Source organism: Akebia trifoliata, chromosome 8, assembly GCF_017979445.1.
Source record: "Akebia trifoliata isolate Shusen 1 chromosome 8, ASM1797944v1, whole genome shotgun sequence".
Taxonomy (NCBI): domain Eukaryota; kingdom Viridiplantae; phylum Streptophyta; class Magnoliopsida; order Ranunculales; family Lardizabalaceae; genus Akebia; species Akebia trifoliata.
The window spans coordinates 13,266,545-13,284,941 of NC_141382.1; the positions used below are offsets into that span (position 1 = coordinate 13,266,545).

Genomic DNA, 18,397 nt, shown 5'->3' on the forward strand with positions numbered 1-18,397 from the left:
GAGTTGATTTTTGGTGAGGATGATCTCTACAATGAGGAGATCATCTTCACAAAAAATCAGCACATCTTGAAACTTCTAACCCTATCAAAACAAGTTCAAGAACCGTAAATTGTCCCTTTAAAAAAAAAAAACTACTTTTAACGAGTTAGAAGTTTCAAAATAGACTGATTTTTGGTGAGGATGATCTCTAGACCATATAGACCATCCTCACTAAAAATTTGCTCATTCCAAAAATTTTAACCCATATAAAACAAAACAAAAAATTGCTATAATGTGGGTTGTCCTTATTAATTCATAGGATGCTTTTATAATTACACATCCTTCATTTCCATCAAAAATTATTCATCCAAAATTAAGTTCTTTTAAAGTTGATTTCAAATTTTGGTGGCTTGTATGACATTATTATTTTTAATTTGAAATTGTGGATTTTTATAAATAGAAATTATTATTTATAAAGTGAATATTATTTGAGTATTATTTATTATTTAAAAATAAATTGTATTTTAATTTTATAAGAAATAATATATTTTATTGTGTTTGATAATAAATAAGCATTTGAAACATGTAAACAATGTATAATATGATTGTAAGGGTAACAAAGACAATTTATTAGTTTCAACAATGTGTAACAAACATGATTCAGCATTTAAACAAACAACTTTTTCAGCACTTAAATTCAGCGCTTATAAATTTCAGCGCTTAATGCTATTCAGCACTTATTTTTTTCAGTTTAACAAACAGCACCTAAGTCTTTTGCCCATTTTTCACATAAAAATGTTCTAATATCTAAGGAAGGGTTTGTTTAATTGACCCTCAACTCAATTAGTTCCATGAAGGACTTTTCGTGGGAATAGTATGTGTGACCGTGGGACTAGTTTCACCATGCCCACAATAAGCCAAAAAAAATTGGGAATCACACAGATACCCTCATCTTTATATTTAAACTTAATATTATGAGGGTCATTCTTGTAAAAAATTAAAGTAAACAATTGTCACTGTAGATAGTTTTCGAAATTTCCTTAGCTATTAATTTAAATTATAAAATGACTCTTACAATACATGTGCCTTTGCACATGCCACTAACTAATACATTAAATGAAAATTTTCCATAAAAACAAATAACATAATGAAACAATATTTCTGAATTTTAAAAATTATTTTCATGATGTGATTCTTACAATCTAAAATTAGAATTTAAAGTCATAATCTAACAATCCAAACCAAACTGCTTGAGAAAGCCATCTACTTTTTTTTTTTCAATGATTTTGATACAAAGATTCGTTGGCATATTAAATGTTTATGATCTTATACTATCTTTATCTTAGCTATTAAGTTTCATGACACCATTACGTGTCATTGCTTTCACTTTCTTAGATTAAAATTGATTTTAAATTATTAATAGTTTAGTTGGATCATTGAAATATTCATTCCCACCAAATGGATATTTGAACAAGCCATCGTGTCAAGAGTTTCAGATTATCAAAACTTTCCAATGAAGCAATTTAGCTATTCGAGTCAAAATTTTACTGCTTGAGTTGTTCAAGACTTCAAGTTATAGTTTTAAAACTCATGGGCTGAGTCAGACTTGAAACCCAGTTGACCAAACTCGATTTGTTGGATTTCTTGAAAATCCTAAAAAGATTTATTCATTCTTTTTTTCTCTTAAAGATGGTCAAAACTTCATCTAAGTTTAAATCCTAATCCTATTAAGAGGGTGGGGCCCTCCTTTTATGGCAATCTCATTGGGTCTTGCCCCCTATTGTGGTCTTGAGATTAACAGTCTTAGCTGAATATTATAATTCAACTGTTAATTGAAAAGTGTTCTAAAGAAGATATTGAAAAAATTGATTTTTTTTTCTTTTCTTTGGTCAATTTTTAATTCACATTTCTGCTCAAGAAACAAGAGCTCATGAGGTTTTTAAATGCCAATACTATTAGAATTGGATAAAATTGTGGTACAAAAAAGACTACGACAGCTGCACATGTGCACATGTTGGTTGACCTAAGTTAGGTCACAAGACACAAAATTTATTTGATGAAAAATAGTTCTTTCAAGACAAAAGTTCAACGATCTTTACACCAAATTTCTTATATGTCATTTCCTTCTTTTACATCATGTGCCTCAATTTAGTTTACAAAATTACTCTTGCAAGGAGTGATTTTTATATAACCATTAGAGCATTTTTCAAACTATAGAACCATGTGGTGACATGTTCCTACTCGTTTCCATGGTGTTTAAAACAAATAAAATCCTAATTATTGAGAAACGTTTGATGAAGAAGGGATGTTGGTCACTAAGACTCCAAGGTTTAATCAAAATCGATCTCATTTAGACAATAATTTTCCCATTCCGATAAGAACTATAAATGTAAATAGCCTTCATGATACAATGAAGCTTTCTCTCAACTTTGTAGAATTGAATTATGTACAAAAAAATTCAACCTAAAAAAACACTCAAAAATTTTAAAATTTTGGATGATGTCAAATTCTTAAGTTCGGAATTAAGAACCTACAATAATCTTTTGGTGAATAAAATAGACCTCTGGATAACTTTAATAGTCGTTGTAGTATCTATCAACTAAGAGTCTCAACCAATGACTCTTTATTCAAGAGTCGTTGGATTGTGATTGTTGTTAGATCAATTCCGATTGCACCTGATCAAATGGACATGTCTCATGTTTGAACAACAACCATTGGATGCATCTATACAATCTTGATCATTTTCGACTAGACACCAACACTATTGAATGATTCTGATTGTTCCCGTTCTAATCTTGCAGTCCAGATCGCACGCGATCCATCATTCGCAATCGATCAACCCTCAACAACCATTCAATCCGTATGATGTAAGAAAACTTAAAGGCTTCTTGCAATGACACATACATGAGAAGTGTAATTCGCAAGAAGTGTGCGCGCATGGTGATATTTTGTATTACCTCGAAGGGCCGAATCATTACTTAAAAAATGTCTTATAAAAGAAATGTCTTAAATCACAACATGAAAAAAAAATCCATATTCGACAACCCAAGGCCATTAAATTCCATAAATTTCAACAAACTAAGCAGTCAAATTTTTCTTTTTTTTCGACGGATCGAAGCCGTCAAATTAATGTAGGGTGAGAGAAATTTGACGACTTTAAGCAATCAAATCTGGTGAACATAAAATATTCAACGATCCTAGGCCATCAAAATTTGGTTTCTAAAATTTGAGAGCCTTGGCCTATCGAATTTTCTTGTAGAATTTTTTAATTTTCACATAGTGAATGAACCACACTTATTAACTCTCCCACATTCTCTTTCTTGAACAATGTCGGACTAAACTTTTAATTAGGATTCCCTACTTTTGAACTTAAAGAAAATAAATAAATAAATAAAGTAAAACAAAAACTCAATACCATACTATAGATACGTGAGCTTCGAAACATTTGGGGGCTTGAGCTCATCTACACGGGTTTATGAGTCGCCACCATTCAATTAAGGTATGAATGAGCACCATAAAAAAGATTTTAAAATTTATTTTTCTTTGCCTTGTAGTGACTCGCATATCCAAAGATAAGGAGGAAAATATACTTAGAAATTCTATGGTAAGGGAGTTCAATTGAGGGACAAGGATGGTGTTAAGCACCTTGTCCCTCCCATCCTAACATGATTACCATTGATTGACCAAAGGTAAAGTTGTAAATCATTTTTTGGGGTTTTAAAGATAGAAGAAGTTATAGAAAATTGACTATACTTTATTTACAAAAAACAAGCAAATTAAAGTAATGACCAAGCCCTTACTAAAAATAGGTGCTTGTTGGATTTTTTTTTTGAGCCAAGGACTGTGATGAAAATCCATTTGGATTTCATCATTTGAGATCCCAAAGCTACTAAATAAATTTATGTGCTCCATTGGGAGACTTTATTTATTTGTTTGACCCATTGGTGAGAATCATGATTTGAATCACATCATGTAGGAATCAAGACTACATGCATAAGATTTTGTCTATTTTTATATTATTTTTGTTAACTTTAAAGGTAAAATATAAGCTTATGATGACCTACATCCTAACTTGTAATCATTTTATAGGTAAGTGTGTGTAAAGTGTATGTATGGGGTGGACTTAACAAGGGAAGACTATCTCTTAAGAGAGATTACTCTCTAACTCTATTACCACCAAGGAAAATAAAAAAATACACATCTAGTCTAGGAAATTAAATTTGCAAGAAAACTAAATGGAATGTAAAACAATTATACTATGAAATTTAAATTGCATGAAAGTAAATAAAAGTGATGCATCCTAATATAATTGTTAGACTAAACCCTGTGATCTGAAGTATAAATCAAATAAGAACACAAGAATCTCACACGACACAAGATATATGTGGTTCGGTCAAAGAATTGACCTAAGTTCACGGGCGAAAAACGACGATTTCATTATATTTTCCAAAGAAAAACTAGGTTACAATTTCTCTCTCTCTCCCGTATATCTCACACCACCCTTCGGGTTTCATCTCTTACCCTTTATATACTTAGGATTACAAAGAGTTTAAATGGGTCAGATCCAAAACCAAACTAAATGGGCCTAATATGCAGGTCGTTAATGGATCATCAAAAGATCCGGTTTGAATCCACGACAATCCCATATACAAGAATAAAAGACATAACCCAACAATAATGTTCTCAAGGATCTTATTATGAAGTAAATAAAGTAAAATTACTTGAAATTAAAGAAAGGGAATAGTAGAAAATGGGGAATTAGAGTAGGGGGGTTTAAGCTAAAACTTCTCATCCTGGTATTCTTCTTCTTCTTTCCTTCTTCTTTTTGGATTTTTCTTCTATGGATTTTGAGATAAGTTTATGAGAATAGAGAAAGTAGGAAGGCATTTTGGATCACAAAAATAAAAACTTCTGCATTTGCCTTGGAAGGGTCTCCTATTTATATGATTTTAAGAAATCCTTGGGAATAAATTAGTCTTAATTGTTCAAATTTCAAATAATTTCACTAAAACTTTTATGAAAAACATAAATTCCACTTTCTAACTTGGCCTTGATGGTCTTTATCCTCTTGTAGGGTCTGACCAATCTTGATCATTAATAGGTAGGATAGTAAAAACCCAAAAATTTTAGAGAATGCTTGATGGAAGTTAGAATGGTTATAAGACGTTGATCTTGAGTCAATCATGAGAAAAATAAGCCAAATGACATGTAATTAGATGATAGCTTTTTAATGTTTTTGTTCACTTTCCTTAGAAGAAGTTCTAACAAACTAGAGATACGTTGATCATTGGGTAGAAGTTCTAACAAACTAGAGATAGGTTGATCATTGGGTAGAAGTTCTAGAGAATTCTCTATAATAGATAAACATGTCATAGGCACTGAGAATTGGTCAATTTACATAGAATGTCATGAAATCTCTTTGATATTTGAAAAATGTTATTAAGGTAAAAGAGGGATTTGTCTTTGGTAAGTCTCAACAAGCTAAGGTTAGTAGAGACCAAGTAAGACCTTGGGTTAAGATTAGGAGAATGAGTAATTTACTAAAAGACCTTAAGTAGAAGAAATTATGAGGGATTTAGCATGGGTACAAATGAAATTAAACAAGGATTTCTTGCATATTGCTTATCTTCATATCTTCATCCCCCCTCATCTCCTCAACAACTTCTATCTCCTTATCAACAATATCCAAATTTCTTCTCACTCTCTATCCTTATCCCTATCCCTTTCACCTTCACTCTCCCTTTTCCTTTTATTATTTCACTCCCATTCTTTTCTTGAATTTCTTTCGCTTTTTTTTTCCTTTACTTTTTTTCTTTTTCTTTTCTTCCCATATATGTATTAACGTTTCATTTAAGGAAGCTTTTAATTTTTTAATCAATTTTTATTCATTTTTTTCCTTTGTGCCTTCTACAAATACAAAATATATCAAAAAAATGATGAACAACTTAATTTAAATAAGTTGAACTAATCATTTACATTCCTACTTAGCCAATAGGTCTTTACATGTTTTAGAGGGTCATATGTTTTTATTAATTCTTCATCAATTTGAATGATATCTATATTCATAACATCTTTAACAATTTTTCTTTCTTTTTATTGTCTGTCAACTTCTAATTTTTTAGAACCTATGTGAAAACTTTTATATTCCATTAAACATTTCTACAATAAAATAATATCATTAATTTTTTTTAAGTTTTTTTTACCTTGCACTCTTTTAAACTGTCCTTTGTAGTCTTATTCCATAAATAAGTTATGAATTCCCATTTTAAACATCTAGGCCATGCATCCTTCTTAGCCACTTTGCCTATCTTTGGGGTTATAATGTGTTCAAATGCCTACACTTGTCACATTATAAAATAAATTTAATAGTTTGAATTAATGAATGAAATTATAATAAATAAAAAAATTTGAAGAGCAATGGTTAAATTCATTACCTGTAGGACATATGTGCATTTGTATATATTGTACATAATCATTTTCACTACTTCTCCAAGTGTTATCATGACTTGTGCTAAGTCTTTATACACTGCCAGTTGGAAGATTGAGTCATTGCCAATTGGCAGTAAAAAAATATCAATAACATAAACAAACTAAGCTTCAAAAAATCATCAGCAAATATTCTCGAAATCTCTAATGCAAGTAAAACATCTTTGGTAGGGATCTTTTGAGAAATAGTAAAATATGTCTCCATAATGCTGTTCTTACTCTTCTCTAGTGATTGGACTACGACCTCCTTATCCACCACACATTTCAATCCCAATATCAGACTAATATCTAATAAGGTCACCTTTAAATCTTCATCTCTAAATGAAAATGTCAAAATCAATTTATATTTTTCCATTAAAATTGTAATAAGAATTTGTAGCTCGGTAATCTTCATCGCCTTCAATTCGTATAATTTATCGAAGCACGTACCTTTAAATACATTGATTTGCATTTTTGTTAAACGCTCGAGATTATTTATAAATTTACTAACATTGGAATGGAGTGTTCTTTTCCCCTTCAATATTGATAAGAACAAATAAGCAACAAGAAAATAAAATAAAATATTTAAATTGATGGAAAAAAATATATACAACACAATACATATCATATTTTGAGTTCGATAAATTTTTAATCCCAATACAACTCGATAGTTGCTCCAATATAGACAAGAATCAAAGATTTTTAATATAAAAAAAAAAATTTGTTTTGCTCAATAAATTACAGTCAAATTTGAAAGAAATTATAGTCGAGTTCAATTAATTATCATTGAGTTCATAATTAATTAGTACCAAGTTTGATGGTAATTTAATTACCATTGAGTTCATAAGAATATTTAGTATCAAACTCAACGGTAATTAAATTACCATTGAGTTTATAATATTTATTAGTACCGGATTCAATGGTAATTTAATTATTGTCGAGTTCATATCATTAATACTATCAGATTTGACAATAATTAAAAATGAACTTGACATTGTAAAAATCAAACCACTCATCTTCTCCGACAAGAAAATGACGAAAAAATTAAATAAAAAACACACAAAATAAAATGACAAAATAAAACTCTATTTTCATTTGCAAACCAAATGAACCATAAAGATTAGATTTTTATATTAAAAATGATTAAAAAACTCAACAAAAACCTAAATCTTACATACTTCTTCAAATCGAATGATAAAACCCTCCAAAAAACCTTTATAAACCTTATTTGCCTTTTCCGATGAAAATGATGACTCTTACGTACTGATTGGATGTCGGAAATTTGATTTTTTGGAGGGCAAAAGTGGTGAGTTCAAAGGTTAGGGTAGTTTAAGAAATTCGATTACCGAGTTTGGGGGGAATGAGGTTTAATGACCATTTAGATAGGAAGAGTTTACTAAATGTCATGTTAAGCTACCACCGAAAACTTATGGATTATTTAGACAGAAACCCTTTTGTGAGGGTCCTTTAAGTAACTTACCATTTTTATGTATATTTAAATTGGGAAATTTATTCTTACCCTTCTCTAAAATTGACGAAATTAGTGACACCCTCCTGTGAAATGCAAGATGAGGTCTACCTCCTTTGACTTTTGTTGATCTGATCAAACTGTTAATAAATACGCTAGTCTTTTAACAGAGAAGATCAAACATCCAAAATACCTTCGGGTGTTGGAATTATGAAAATGTCATTCGATTTAAACAACCTAAATGTGTTTGATCTAATTGCTCTAAACACGATAGCCATAAGAACCCTAATTGTTCTTAATCCTATTTCTCATCGATTTAAACCTAAATGTTGTTATTTCAAAGTAAAATCTCATCATTTTCAACTTGTTTTTATCATTATCAATCAAATTTCATACTTCCCCCACGCAAAAAAAAAAAAAAAAAAAATGCTCAGAATCTTCATATGAGAAACACTTAAACAAAACAAAACAAAAAAAATCAAGAGAAAAAGATGAAATAATGAAGAAAATAAATTTAATAATACCCCCTTCATGTAAATACAAATATTAGTTCTACCCCGCATGGAGTAAAGAACAAAAACAACTTTTGATTTTTTTTTTTTAGCACAAACTTAAGTCTTAATGTCAAAATAGTTTTTTTTTTTTTTTTTTTTTTAACTTATCAGAGAATCCAAACTTCAATCCATTGCACGAAATATGAAATCTTTAACTCGATCTAATCTAAAATCGAAATTGAAATTGAAATCAAAGCTTTAATGGTAGGTTTTCGAAACAATGCTCTAATGAATAAAATCATAACAATCACAATAATAATCCAACAATAACCCTTAGCTTCAATAGGTGCGATAATGAAAAAAATTCAAATTTCATCTTCATCTTCATCTTCTTAAAAAGATGAAGTTGGGATTTTGCCTTTCAATTGAACGGTTTAAATGCATTTAATCTAACGGTGTAGATCATAATAGAATATAAAGATTTGTCAAATACGTGAATGATTTTTTGATAATTTAAATGTTATAAAGGTAATTTTGGTATTCAGACTTTTGACCGTCATTTAAACAAACGTAGATAATAATTTGACTAAGTCAACAAAAATTAAGGTGGACAGATCTCATCTTGCATTGCGCGCGGGTATCACTAATTTCGTCAATTTTATAAGTGAGGAAGTAAGACTAAATTTCCCATTTAAATTTTTATTATTTATTCATGAAATATTCTAATGTGCACAATTACCTGACACGATATATTGGACTTTTGGGATGAATGTTTAGCTGGATATATTGGATTCCAATAAATCAATTTCTCGCGAACTAACTTTTAAAATTTACGACAGATTGCGACTCAAAAGAATATTCCAAGTTATCGTTTCCCACGCAGATGATGCTCACAGCTCACCCTAGAAAGTTCCACACGTGTGAGAAGGGAATATTTAGCACGAATACAGAGTGTTATCTCTATAGAAGCTATAGACCGTCCGATCTATTTCCACATCATCGATCACAGCGATTAGCGTTTTGACGGCTGAGATCGTGATTGCAGAGCTTCGGTAGAACTCAAAGAAACCTCTGTATTCTTCTTCTCTGTTCCCTTCCGCTGTTTCTGATTTCGAATTTTATTTTTATTTTGGTGCTTATTTTTTCTGCTTTTTGAGAGAGAAATCTCTGAAAAAATTGTGGATATGAAGATCATGGATGATGAGAGAGAATTTGAGGAGAAACAAATTAGGGTTTTGAATGGAAAAACACATCATGATGATGTGGAGGAAGATGATGATGATGATGTTGAAGACATGGATGGAGCCAAAGATTATGGGATAGAGGGTGAGGAAAAAGATGTGGATGATGATGATGATGATGATGAGGAGGATGATGATGATGATGACGAAGAGGATGTTGATGAGGAAGAGGAGGAGGAGGAGGTAGAGTTGCCCTCTTCTGGTGCTCCTCAAGTTCAATCTTTAGATGATGATGAGGAAGAGGAGGTTGATGGCCATGGTGAAGATGATGGAGATGATGATGATGATGATGATGATGACGACGACGACGACGATGAAGACGATCAAATCGATGAAGAAGGAGAGGATGAAGAGGTAATTTCTCGAAAATATGGAACTTGAAAATTTTCTGTTTTTGGTTTTGTACTTTTGTTGATATTGTTAATTATGCGAAAAAAAATTCTGTTTTTGGTTAATTATGCTTTTTGCTAGATTTATTGTGTTTTTCCCCAAATTTTTCTGTTTTAATTTTAATTTATCTGATTGTTTTAAGACAAATATTAGTATGAAAAAGTTTTCAGTGAAATTTTATTTCTGGTTCCATACAGGGCCTGAAAGGGAGGAAACTGAAGGAGAATTATAATTAAAAAAAGAAAAAGAAAAAAAAAAAAGACTGAATTTCTGTTTTGTCCTGGAGTAACAGTCTACAATATAAATCAAAAGAAACTAGAAATGATGGTGTATTCTTGTTTATGTAAATTAGTATAATTTCTAGGTGTGAAAATTGACAATGGAATTATCAAAAAAAATAAATAAATAAAGAGTTTTGGGGAGAGGGGAGAGGGGGAGACAGATCTGCAGCTGAGAATTTCTCAGAATCTGATGTCTTTGATCAATTTTATTTAATTTTCTTATAATAATTTTCTGAACTTGGTTCTGGATGTTGGAATTGGAATGTTATACTGGGTTTGAGAAAATTTATATGATTTACTGCAATTAGTCGTCATTTTCAGAATATGTTCTTAAGGGTCTTAGTGGGTCATGCATGTTTTATTGAATGTATGGTTTTCAATTTGATTTCTAATGGTTCTTGGACATCGATCCCTTTGTTTTTGCCAAAGTTTCTAGGAAATTTCTCTTTTTTCTTCTTTCTTTGTGCATTTATCTCGCTGAATTGGGAGTCCACAAGTTCAGTCCCATCTGCGAGTTATGTAGGTCTTAAAGAATGTTACCCTTCTTTAGATTTTTGTTTTTCCAATATTTATTTGTTGTTTCTCCTTTTCTCAGCATTAAATTTTTGGGCTTTGTGATTTAGGTTGGTATGGGAATAAGGTAAGACTTTTAGGTTTTGATTCTTTGTTTTTGTGCTCTATTTATATGTCCATAGAATAAATTAGCATTTTGATTTTGGTTCATATTCTTTACAATTTGCACCTGCATCTGCTTTAATGTGGTATAAACTCACAGTCGAACTTTCTCGTACTGTCATGTCATGGTTATTGACACCCAAAAATGCAAATCTTCCTTACGACAACCCTAGATCAGTGGTTTTGAGAGGATGGAAATTTTATTTTCTGCCAGTTCAGAAACCACTATCCATAATTCCATATTACCCGTGCTATGGGTTTGGTCACATGAAAAGTGGTTCCCGGCCTTTAAATGTCTCTCAATTAGGTGATCACTTTTTGCCTATCTTTTTCTGATGTATCTATTCTTAATTCTTAATTTCTTTCCTTTATGTGATGATTCTTGGCTATATTACTTCTGACTGCAAGATGATGCAGTTGATCCACTAATTTAAACATCCAATAAAGTCAAATCTCTGCTCAAGAGATATCCCTGATTGAATTAATCAAATGGAGGTCTACATGTGTGGCACAGGTCAAACTGTTTCTCCTATTTAATTTTCATATATGATTATTATAGGTATTGTTTGAGCCTTACTGTGATGGAGCAATTGGATATCACACAACACTGTACTCACATTTTGATTTGTGTTGATTGGTATTGCCCTGATATGATCTTGCAATCCACATGTATTTTGTCCCAATTATTTTTTAGTTATGTAGCAAATTTCGTTGTGAACTGAGGGTATTTTTGTCCAATGAACTGCTATTTTGACGGGATTTCTGGCTCCCCGCAACAGCACATTTGAGAAGTACCTATCTTGGTGCTTCGTCAACACAGCAGAAAAGTGCTCTTTTTCAACGCTACTTTTTTTGGTAGAAAACCATCCAAATGCATACACAAGTGCTTCGGGCTCCCCGTAGGAGCCAGAAGTACTTGAAGAAGTGAATCCAAACAGGCCCTAAGTATCCTTTTTCATAGGAGTTTTGTATAAAAAAGTATTTCCAACCAAGCAAGTTATCAATGAGTATTACCTTTTTATTGCTCTTGTGATTTTTTGTGTTATCTTTAATAAATGTGAAATAGGCAGCATCCGTTTTTTTCCCCCTGTGGGTGTGTTTACCAATTAATGGGTTTGTCGTGTCATGCATAGTACTTTTTTTTCAGTAGTTAGTTGCTTTCTCACAGTTCTTCACTGATTCCATTTAAAGGGGGATAACTGTACCTCCAATCACACATGACATGTTTGCGGCCCAATCATGATGGAATGTACTTCAAAGAGTAGATTCCACCATCATCCATCAAGCTTTGACAAAAGGAAAAGAAGATATGGAGGTGGTGGATTATATATCCTATTAACTAACCTGATCACAGTAGGATATGTACTGGACATAATTTTTTCTGTATGTATATGTGTTGTAGACGGTATTATCATTGCGCTAGGCGTTATATATTTGTTTATCCAAGCATTAAATGTGGTTTATGATAATGTATCTAAGCATACTGGTGCATACCAGTGAAGAAAAGTGTGACTGGTTCTAGTATGTCTTGAAGGAATTAGTTCTTTTACATTATTTATGAGAAAAAAGTAGTTTTTACAATATTTATGCAGCAAACACAGTTGGAGTGATGCATCGATGCGTCTCGTGTATGAAAGAGTATCAGTGATTCTTCTTCTCTATCGACCTTATCTATATATATCTCAGATTTTGAACTCTACGTAGACCATACTATATGTAAGGCTATTATGCCTTGGAGAAGTAAAATAAACTTGGGTGTTCGTTGTTGCAATATATCTGGAAGTTGATGGGTGATATACTACTATATGTATATGTTTGCTTGTATGTATCCATTTCATTTGTAATTGAATTTACTTCCCAAATGACTTGATTCTTGCTGATCGGTGTTGCTAACTCTCATATTTTTAACCAAATCATCATCATCATTATCCTTGTCCTAAGTCCCAACTATATGGAATCAGCTGTAAGAATCCCTTTCTTCCACTTAATTCTATATCAAGGCTTTATTTATTCACCCCAAACAGAAGGGGGAAAAAACTTCCATTTTATTTGTTTTCCGTGTTTGGTTATTATAATTAATTACTAGCAGATGTGTAGACCAATTCTTTTAATTGTGAAGTCAAGGGGAAGGAGTGCAATAAGCTGCTCCTCCAAAGGGAATCTCCTAGCTAAATTTGACCATTGTATTATCTAGATCATTTTCCTATGTTCTCTTTAGGTCTACGTCTAACCATATGATGGTAACACCCTCCTTACTGCATATGTGTCGTTGCAGTCCATACATTTTACCCAATTTGCTTAGAAATTGGGTCCTGTAACTTATTTCTGACTCTTTACCATGCATTGTTTATTAAATTGATTTTGCTTAGAAATTTTATTTCCACAATTCAATCCCACAACTGATTTATTTTTGGTAGCAAATCTGCTTTTACTTTGCCCCACATGTTCTTCTTGCCTACCTCTCCCCCTGACATATAGTTTATTTACAAATAATGATATAGGAGGGCTTGGGAGCAGGGTATCTTGTTCGACCAGTGGGTGGTGCACAAGAAGAGGAAGATGCTAGTGATTTTGAACCGGCTGAGGATAATGTAGAGGATGAGGATTTTGAAGAAGAAGACGACGACGACAACAAAGATAACAAAGCTGGAAAGACAGAGGTTTCGGCAAAGAGGAAGAGGTCTAGTAAAGATGACTCTGAGGACGATGACAGTGGGGAAGACGATGATAGACCATCCAAGCGATAGTGTCGTCGAGCTCCTTGTGTAGAAGGACGACCATGGACACTTTGGTCAAGCTCTCTTCTTTGACCTCCTCCTATAACCTCACTCACTCTGTAGAAAGAATACTCCATGGATTCTTTTCTTTTTCTTCTTCTTGTGTATTTCTTATGTATTAAGGTGCAGTTATGGATTGTAAGTTGTAAAGTTTAATTTGGGAATGCATGGGTTTAATGGGCTTTGAAAAAATTGTGGAAACAATAGGATTTCAAGGCTTTGTTAGGTATGGACTTAAATGAGTAGGTAGTGTTGTCCTTGTGGCATCCCAAAAACATAAAAGTTAGTTTTCATATTTGAATTTCAATTTTAAGTTTGGGAGTTATGTGGAAGTCTGGTAGCCATCTATTTTCAAAACCTTGGATCAAGCTGAAAATAAATTGTTTTTCGAAATTTTTTTTTTTTTTGGTTCTCAGTTTTTCAATGAAACTTAAAGAGGGCTGTGGTGTTGAATTGCTGATGTGGTAAAACAACCCTTAGTAAGGATAAAATATTTACTAAAAAAACCAGTTCAAGATTTGGTTGGTGGAAATCGGGTTGTTCATATACATAAGATCCGGAATAAGTAAATTGATTTGCAAAAGCACTCACTCTGAAGATCTAAAAATTCCAATAATTAGATCATATGTAACTTTCTTGAGGCGACATACAAGCAAGACAAGTCCGTTGATGAGTGAAAGTCAATTGGAATATCTACAAAGGAATCCATACTTCTCACCCAAAGGAGATTTTATTAAATAATCAAATATGACACCAGGACGTTAAAGAGGCTAAGAGAAAAGCACATTAAAAAAAGAAGATACTTACAAAGATTTAAATTTCCCTTTTGATTTGATTGTGATCAGCTCTCCCTTTCTTCATGCTGTTTCTCAAATGAGAAACTTCTATGGTGATCTACATTATTCATGAATTGAACGAGACGAAGAATGTGAAACTTTGAGTTACCACATGTTCTCAAACAGATGACATGATCTCTTGATCTTCTTCTTCTGTGAAAAGTGACAATAAATGGTCCAAATGCCCTCATACTTAACCTCTTAGCCAAAAATCCTTGATTTTTCTCCCCAAAATCCCTTATCTTTAACTTTTAGGGTCAAATATCTTACCCTCTTCTTGATACTAAAGATTTGATCTCCTTCAACATTCAAATCTCAAAAACAAGATAAGATTTTTAAGAAAGCAGAAGACCAATATTTTGGGAAGAAAAATTGAGGCTTTTCTACAAAAGATTTAAGATAAATGGGGTTGAATAAGTTAAATTAACTGACCCTAGAGGTTGTAAAGTTCTAAGATTATGGATATTTGGAGAAAAATCAAGTATTTTTTTACATCATTCTCTATTTTCTATCATAGTAGATCAAGGTCAAAGGCCATATGCCATCGAATAATGACGAAGAGACCTCAGGCTAGAACCTCATATTACACTTCTTGACGTGAAAGTGTGAGGGAAGCATAGATGCTTGTTTCAAGTCAAGAAGTTCCATATCAGGTTCCGGCTTGAGGTCACTCTAGCATGACTCTATGCCATCAGTACAGATGAGTATCTTAAATATTGTCCCAAACATATAGGTGTACATGTAAATCATAAAGTCATGCCGATTAGAATCATTTGCGATATAAGTTTTTTTTATTTTTTTTTTGTTGAAGAATACACTTTTCCGTTTGCTTGGTTATGTTTCAAAAGTTCTTTCATTGCAAAAACTTTTCTATGACAATCTAAATTATTAAGAAATTCCAATGAAAGATTGACGACACTTAAATTATTCGATTTCAACCTCACATATGCTTTCATCTCTCTCTTTCAATAGTCCCAAGCAGCTTGGGCTGATTTCCTCACCCATCCATATATTAATTGTTCTCTGTCTTTTGTATTTTTTATTGGATAAGTAAGACTTGAACTCATGACCTCAAAGTTACTTTGCAATGTGTCAAACCAAGTGAACTATGGATCTAAGCTCCATTCATGTTATTATTCTCTAATCTCCTCAAGCTTGTGCCTGTAAAAGTCCCCACCAAACTTTGATACAACAACAACATATGACACTAACTTGTGGATGAAATTATTTGTCAAATAAAGGGTTTCCGTATGTTTAACACATCTTTACTATTATGATAAGAAAGCATCATTTATGTAAATTCATAATATTTTTAAATTAATATCCTAAGACCCATTATTAATTGTGCTTGTAATAATAGAAAATTGAACATTATTTTTATCTTTTAAAATTATCCTGACAAATACCACAACTGAAAATGATTTTGCGTTGAGAATTCCAACAAACAGGGCCTAAGCGGTGAAAGTAGGTCCAAATGGATGTATCTTTAAAAAATATTTCTACATGTATACAAAAGAAATGCGTCTGCCGGGAGTCGAACCCGGGTCTATTGCTTGGAAGGCAATTATCCTAACCGTTGGACTACAGACGCTTTGTGCTATTAAGGCGCAGGAATACTATATTAATTATGTATTATTCTTACCCATTCCTTAATTTTCTTCAATCCAAGAAAATTATATACTTATGGTCCCAAGCACCTTTAGCTGTTGTTCTAAATTGGATTGGAATCCTTTTCTTTCGTGCGTTGACCAATAGTGCAGATGAGGCAGTGGTGGACCACATGTATCACATCCCATGGAATGGATAAAACGGTCAATGATGGACCCACCTTCCTAAGTTCTTCAGTTTTTCCCAAGGTCATTGACTCATAAATGTATCATAAATAGGCCAAAGAAGAAAAGAAAAAAAAAAAAAACTGATGTGGTGGATTTGATCATCAAATCAAATTCCACACGTGTATTCCATGATGAAAGACCTAATAATCTCATTTATTGGCCGATCCAAATGTTTATTTTTGTAGAAAATCCGATAAAGACATTGAACGTATTTTGTTCAATTGTAATTACACTTGAAATTTTTACGATTTTAAGATGTAATAGAATGTGTAATGGATAAATCTAAAACTATGAGCCCGTGTTGTTTGGACTTTTGGAGTTGGCTTTTCCAATTTTTTTTTTTACTTTTAAATCCAAAAAACTAAATGTACGATGTTCGTTTGGATTTCTTTGATTCCTGTAAATTTTAAATAAAGTTAAAAAATAACTCTTTATTGAAGTCGCCCCAAGTCTGCTTATTCACAAAGCCCATCACTGTAAAACAATTCATATGAAATTATCTAAATGCCCTCTATCTTTTAATAAATTTCCAACCAAAACTTAACCTAAAATCCCACCAATTTTGTTTTCTCATCTCTTACGAATGCCCAAACGATCGAGACGACTTCAGAAAAAAAAATTGTGGGTTTCAAGCAATTGTAGAGATCCGTTTTCGTCTTTCTCATCTTTATCCATTTTCGTCTTTCAAGCAGCCAATTGCAGAGAAACTCTTACATCTTTCTCTCATCTTTCTTAATTTATCTCTTCTCCTCCTCATCGAATCGTGTCGGCAGCTTGGAATTTGAATTGGTACTGTAATTTGAAGGTGTGGATTAGAAATCTTGTGCATTTTTAGGTTTTCTATGTATGATTTTAGTGTTATTTATTTGGTTTCGTCGATTCATCTTGATTTTAGCCTAGTTTGTAAGAATCTGATGTAGATTTTGGATCGTTTGATTGTATTTTGGTCTAGTTTGTAAGAATTTGATGTAGATTTTGGATCGTTTGTAACTAATTTAGTCTTGTAGGTTGAAAAAATCTTGTATTTTGGATCGTTTGATTGTATTTTTGGTGATTTTGGTTTTTTTTAATGTTTGTTTAAAAGATTTCCTGAGTTGTTCTTGGTGTAGGGTTTTTGGTAGTATTTGATAATAAGAAAATCCTTCAAATCAGGAAAAAAAAAAGGTGAATATAAGGACTGAGATTTGTTGTATCCTAATGTGTCTTTTTCTACTGCAATTGAATATAAATTTGGAGATGCAGTCCTCCATTGTCCCTCATTGGTTTTGGTTTTTGGATGGTAATAGCCTTTTGTTGCTAATTTAGACTTTAACTTGAAGTGCTACAGAGGTCTTAGTGTGGGGTTCTGCTAATGGATTTGCTGGTTTCTTTATTTATTGACAACTCATTTTAGAAATGTCTAAATGACATTAACATGATAAAAAATAGTGTTTTCCACCTGAATTCTGAGAGACCAATAGACAAATGGTTTCATACACTTGTAACTCTTTCTGTTCAGAGTCCTGATAAGACTTATTAATTCATTCTTTTTCTACATATTTGACAAACCTATACTTTGTATGGATTCATAATCTAGGTTTGATCTTTATCTAATATGGACTTGTAGATACGTGGTTTTTGTTGTTAGGACGGCCATATCTACAAAAATTTGGAGTCGCCACCATTCAAGTTGTAAGTGGGTGTGAATGGTCACCTGATGTACATTTTTGCTAAAAATGGCATTTTTGGCGTTAGTAACTCACAATGGATAAGGATTGATCGAATCTATAGATTCAGGTAAGCAGTTCGATTGGAGAAAAGGGAAGGTGTTAAGCACCTATTTCTCCTCGCCAAGTGGCGGTAACCTCAAATAATTCGATCATTTTTTATTTTGAAGAAAATTGGAAAATAATATGCCACGTGGGGGTTTTCGTACCCTAGATAGGGATTCGTTTTCGGCTTGATCATAGGGTCATT

At 32.2% G+C, this 18,397-nt stretch overlaps 1 protein-coding gene and 1 non-coding gene across 2 annotated transcripts; one reads left to right on the plus strand and one right to left on the minus strand.

The window, feature by feature from the left end:
• The first annotated feature begins 9,311 nt into the window (after positions 1-9,311).
• On the plus strand, positions 9,312-13,974 carry LOC147396184 (uncharacterized). The gene is made up of 2 exons (XM_086450955.1): positions 9,312-10,001; positions 13,495-13,974. The coding sequence occupies exons 1-2, from the start codon at positions 9,591-9,593 to the stop codon at positions 13,738-13,740; spliced, it is 657 nt and encodes a 218-aa protein (XP_086307081.1). The 5' UTR covers positions 9,312-9,590; the 3' UTR covers positions 13,741-13,974.
• A 2,151-nt stretch (positions 13,975-16,125) lies between these two features.
• TRNAG-UCC (transfer RNA glycine (anticodon UCC)) lies at positions 16,126-16,197 on the minus strand. Its single transcript has one exon. It is a non-coding gene; the product is annotated as a tRNA-Gly (tRNA).
• Positions 16,198-18,397: the final 2,200 nt, after the last annotated feature.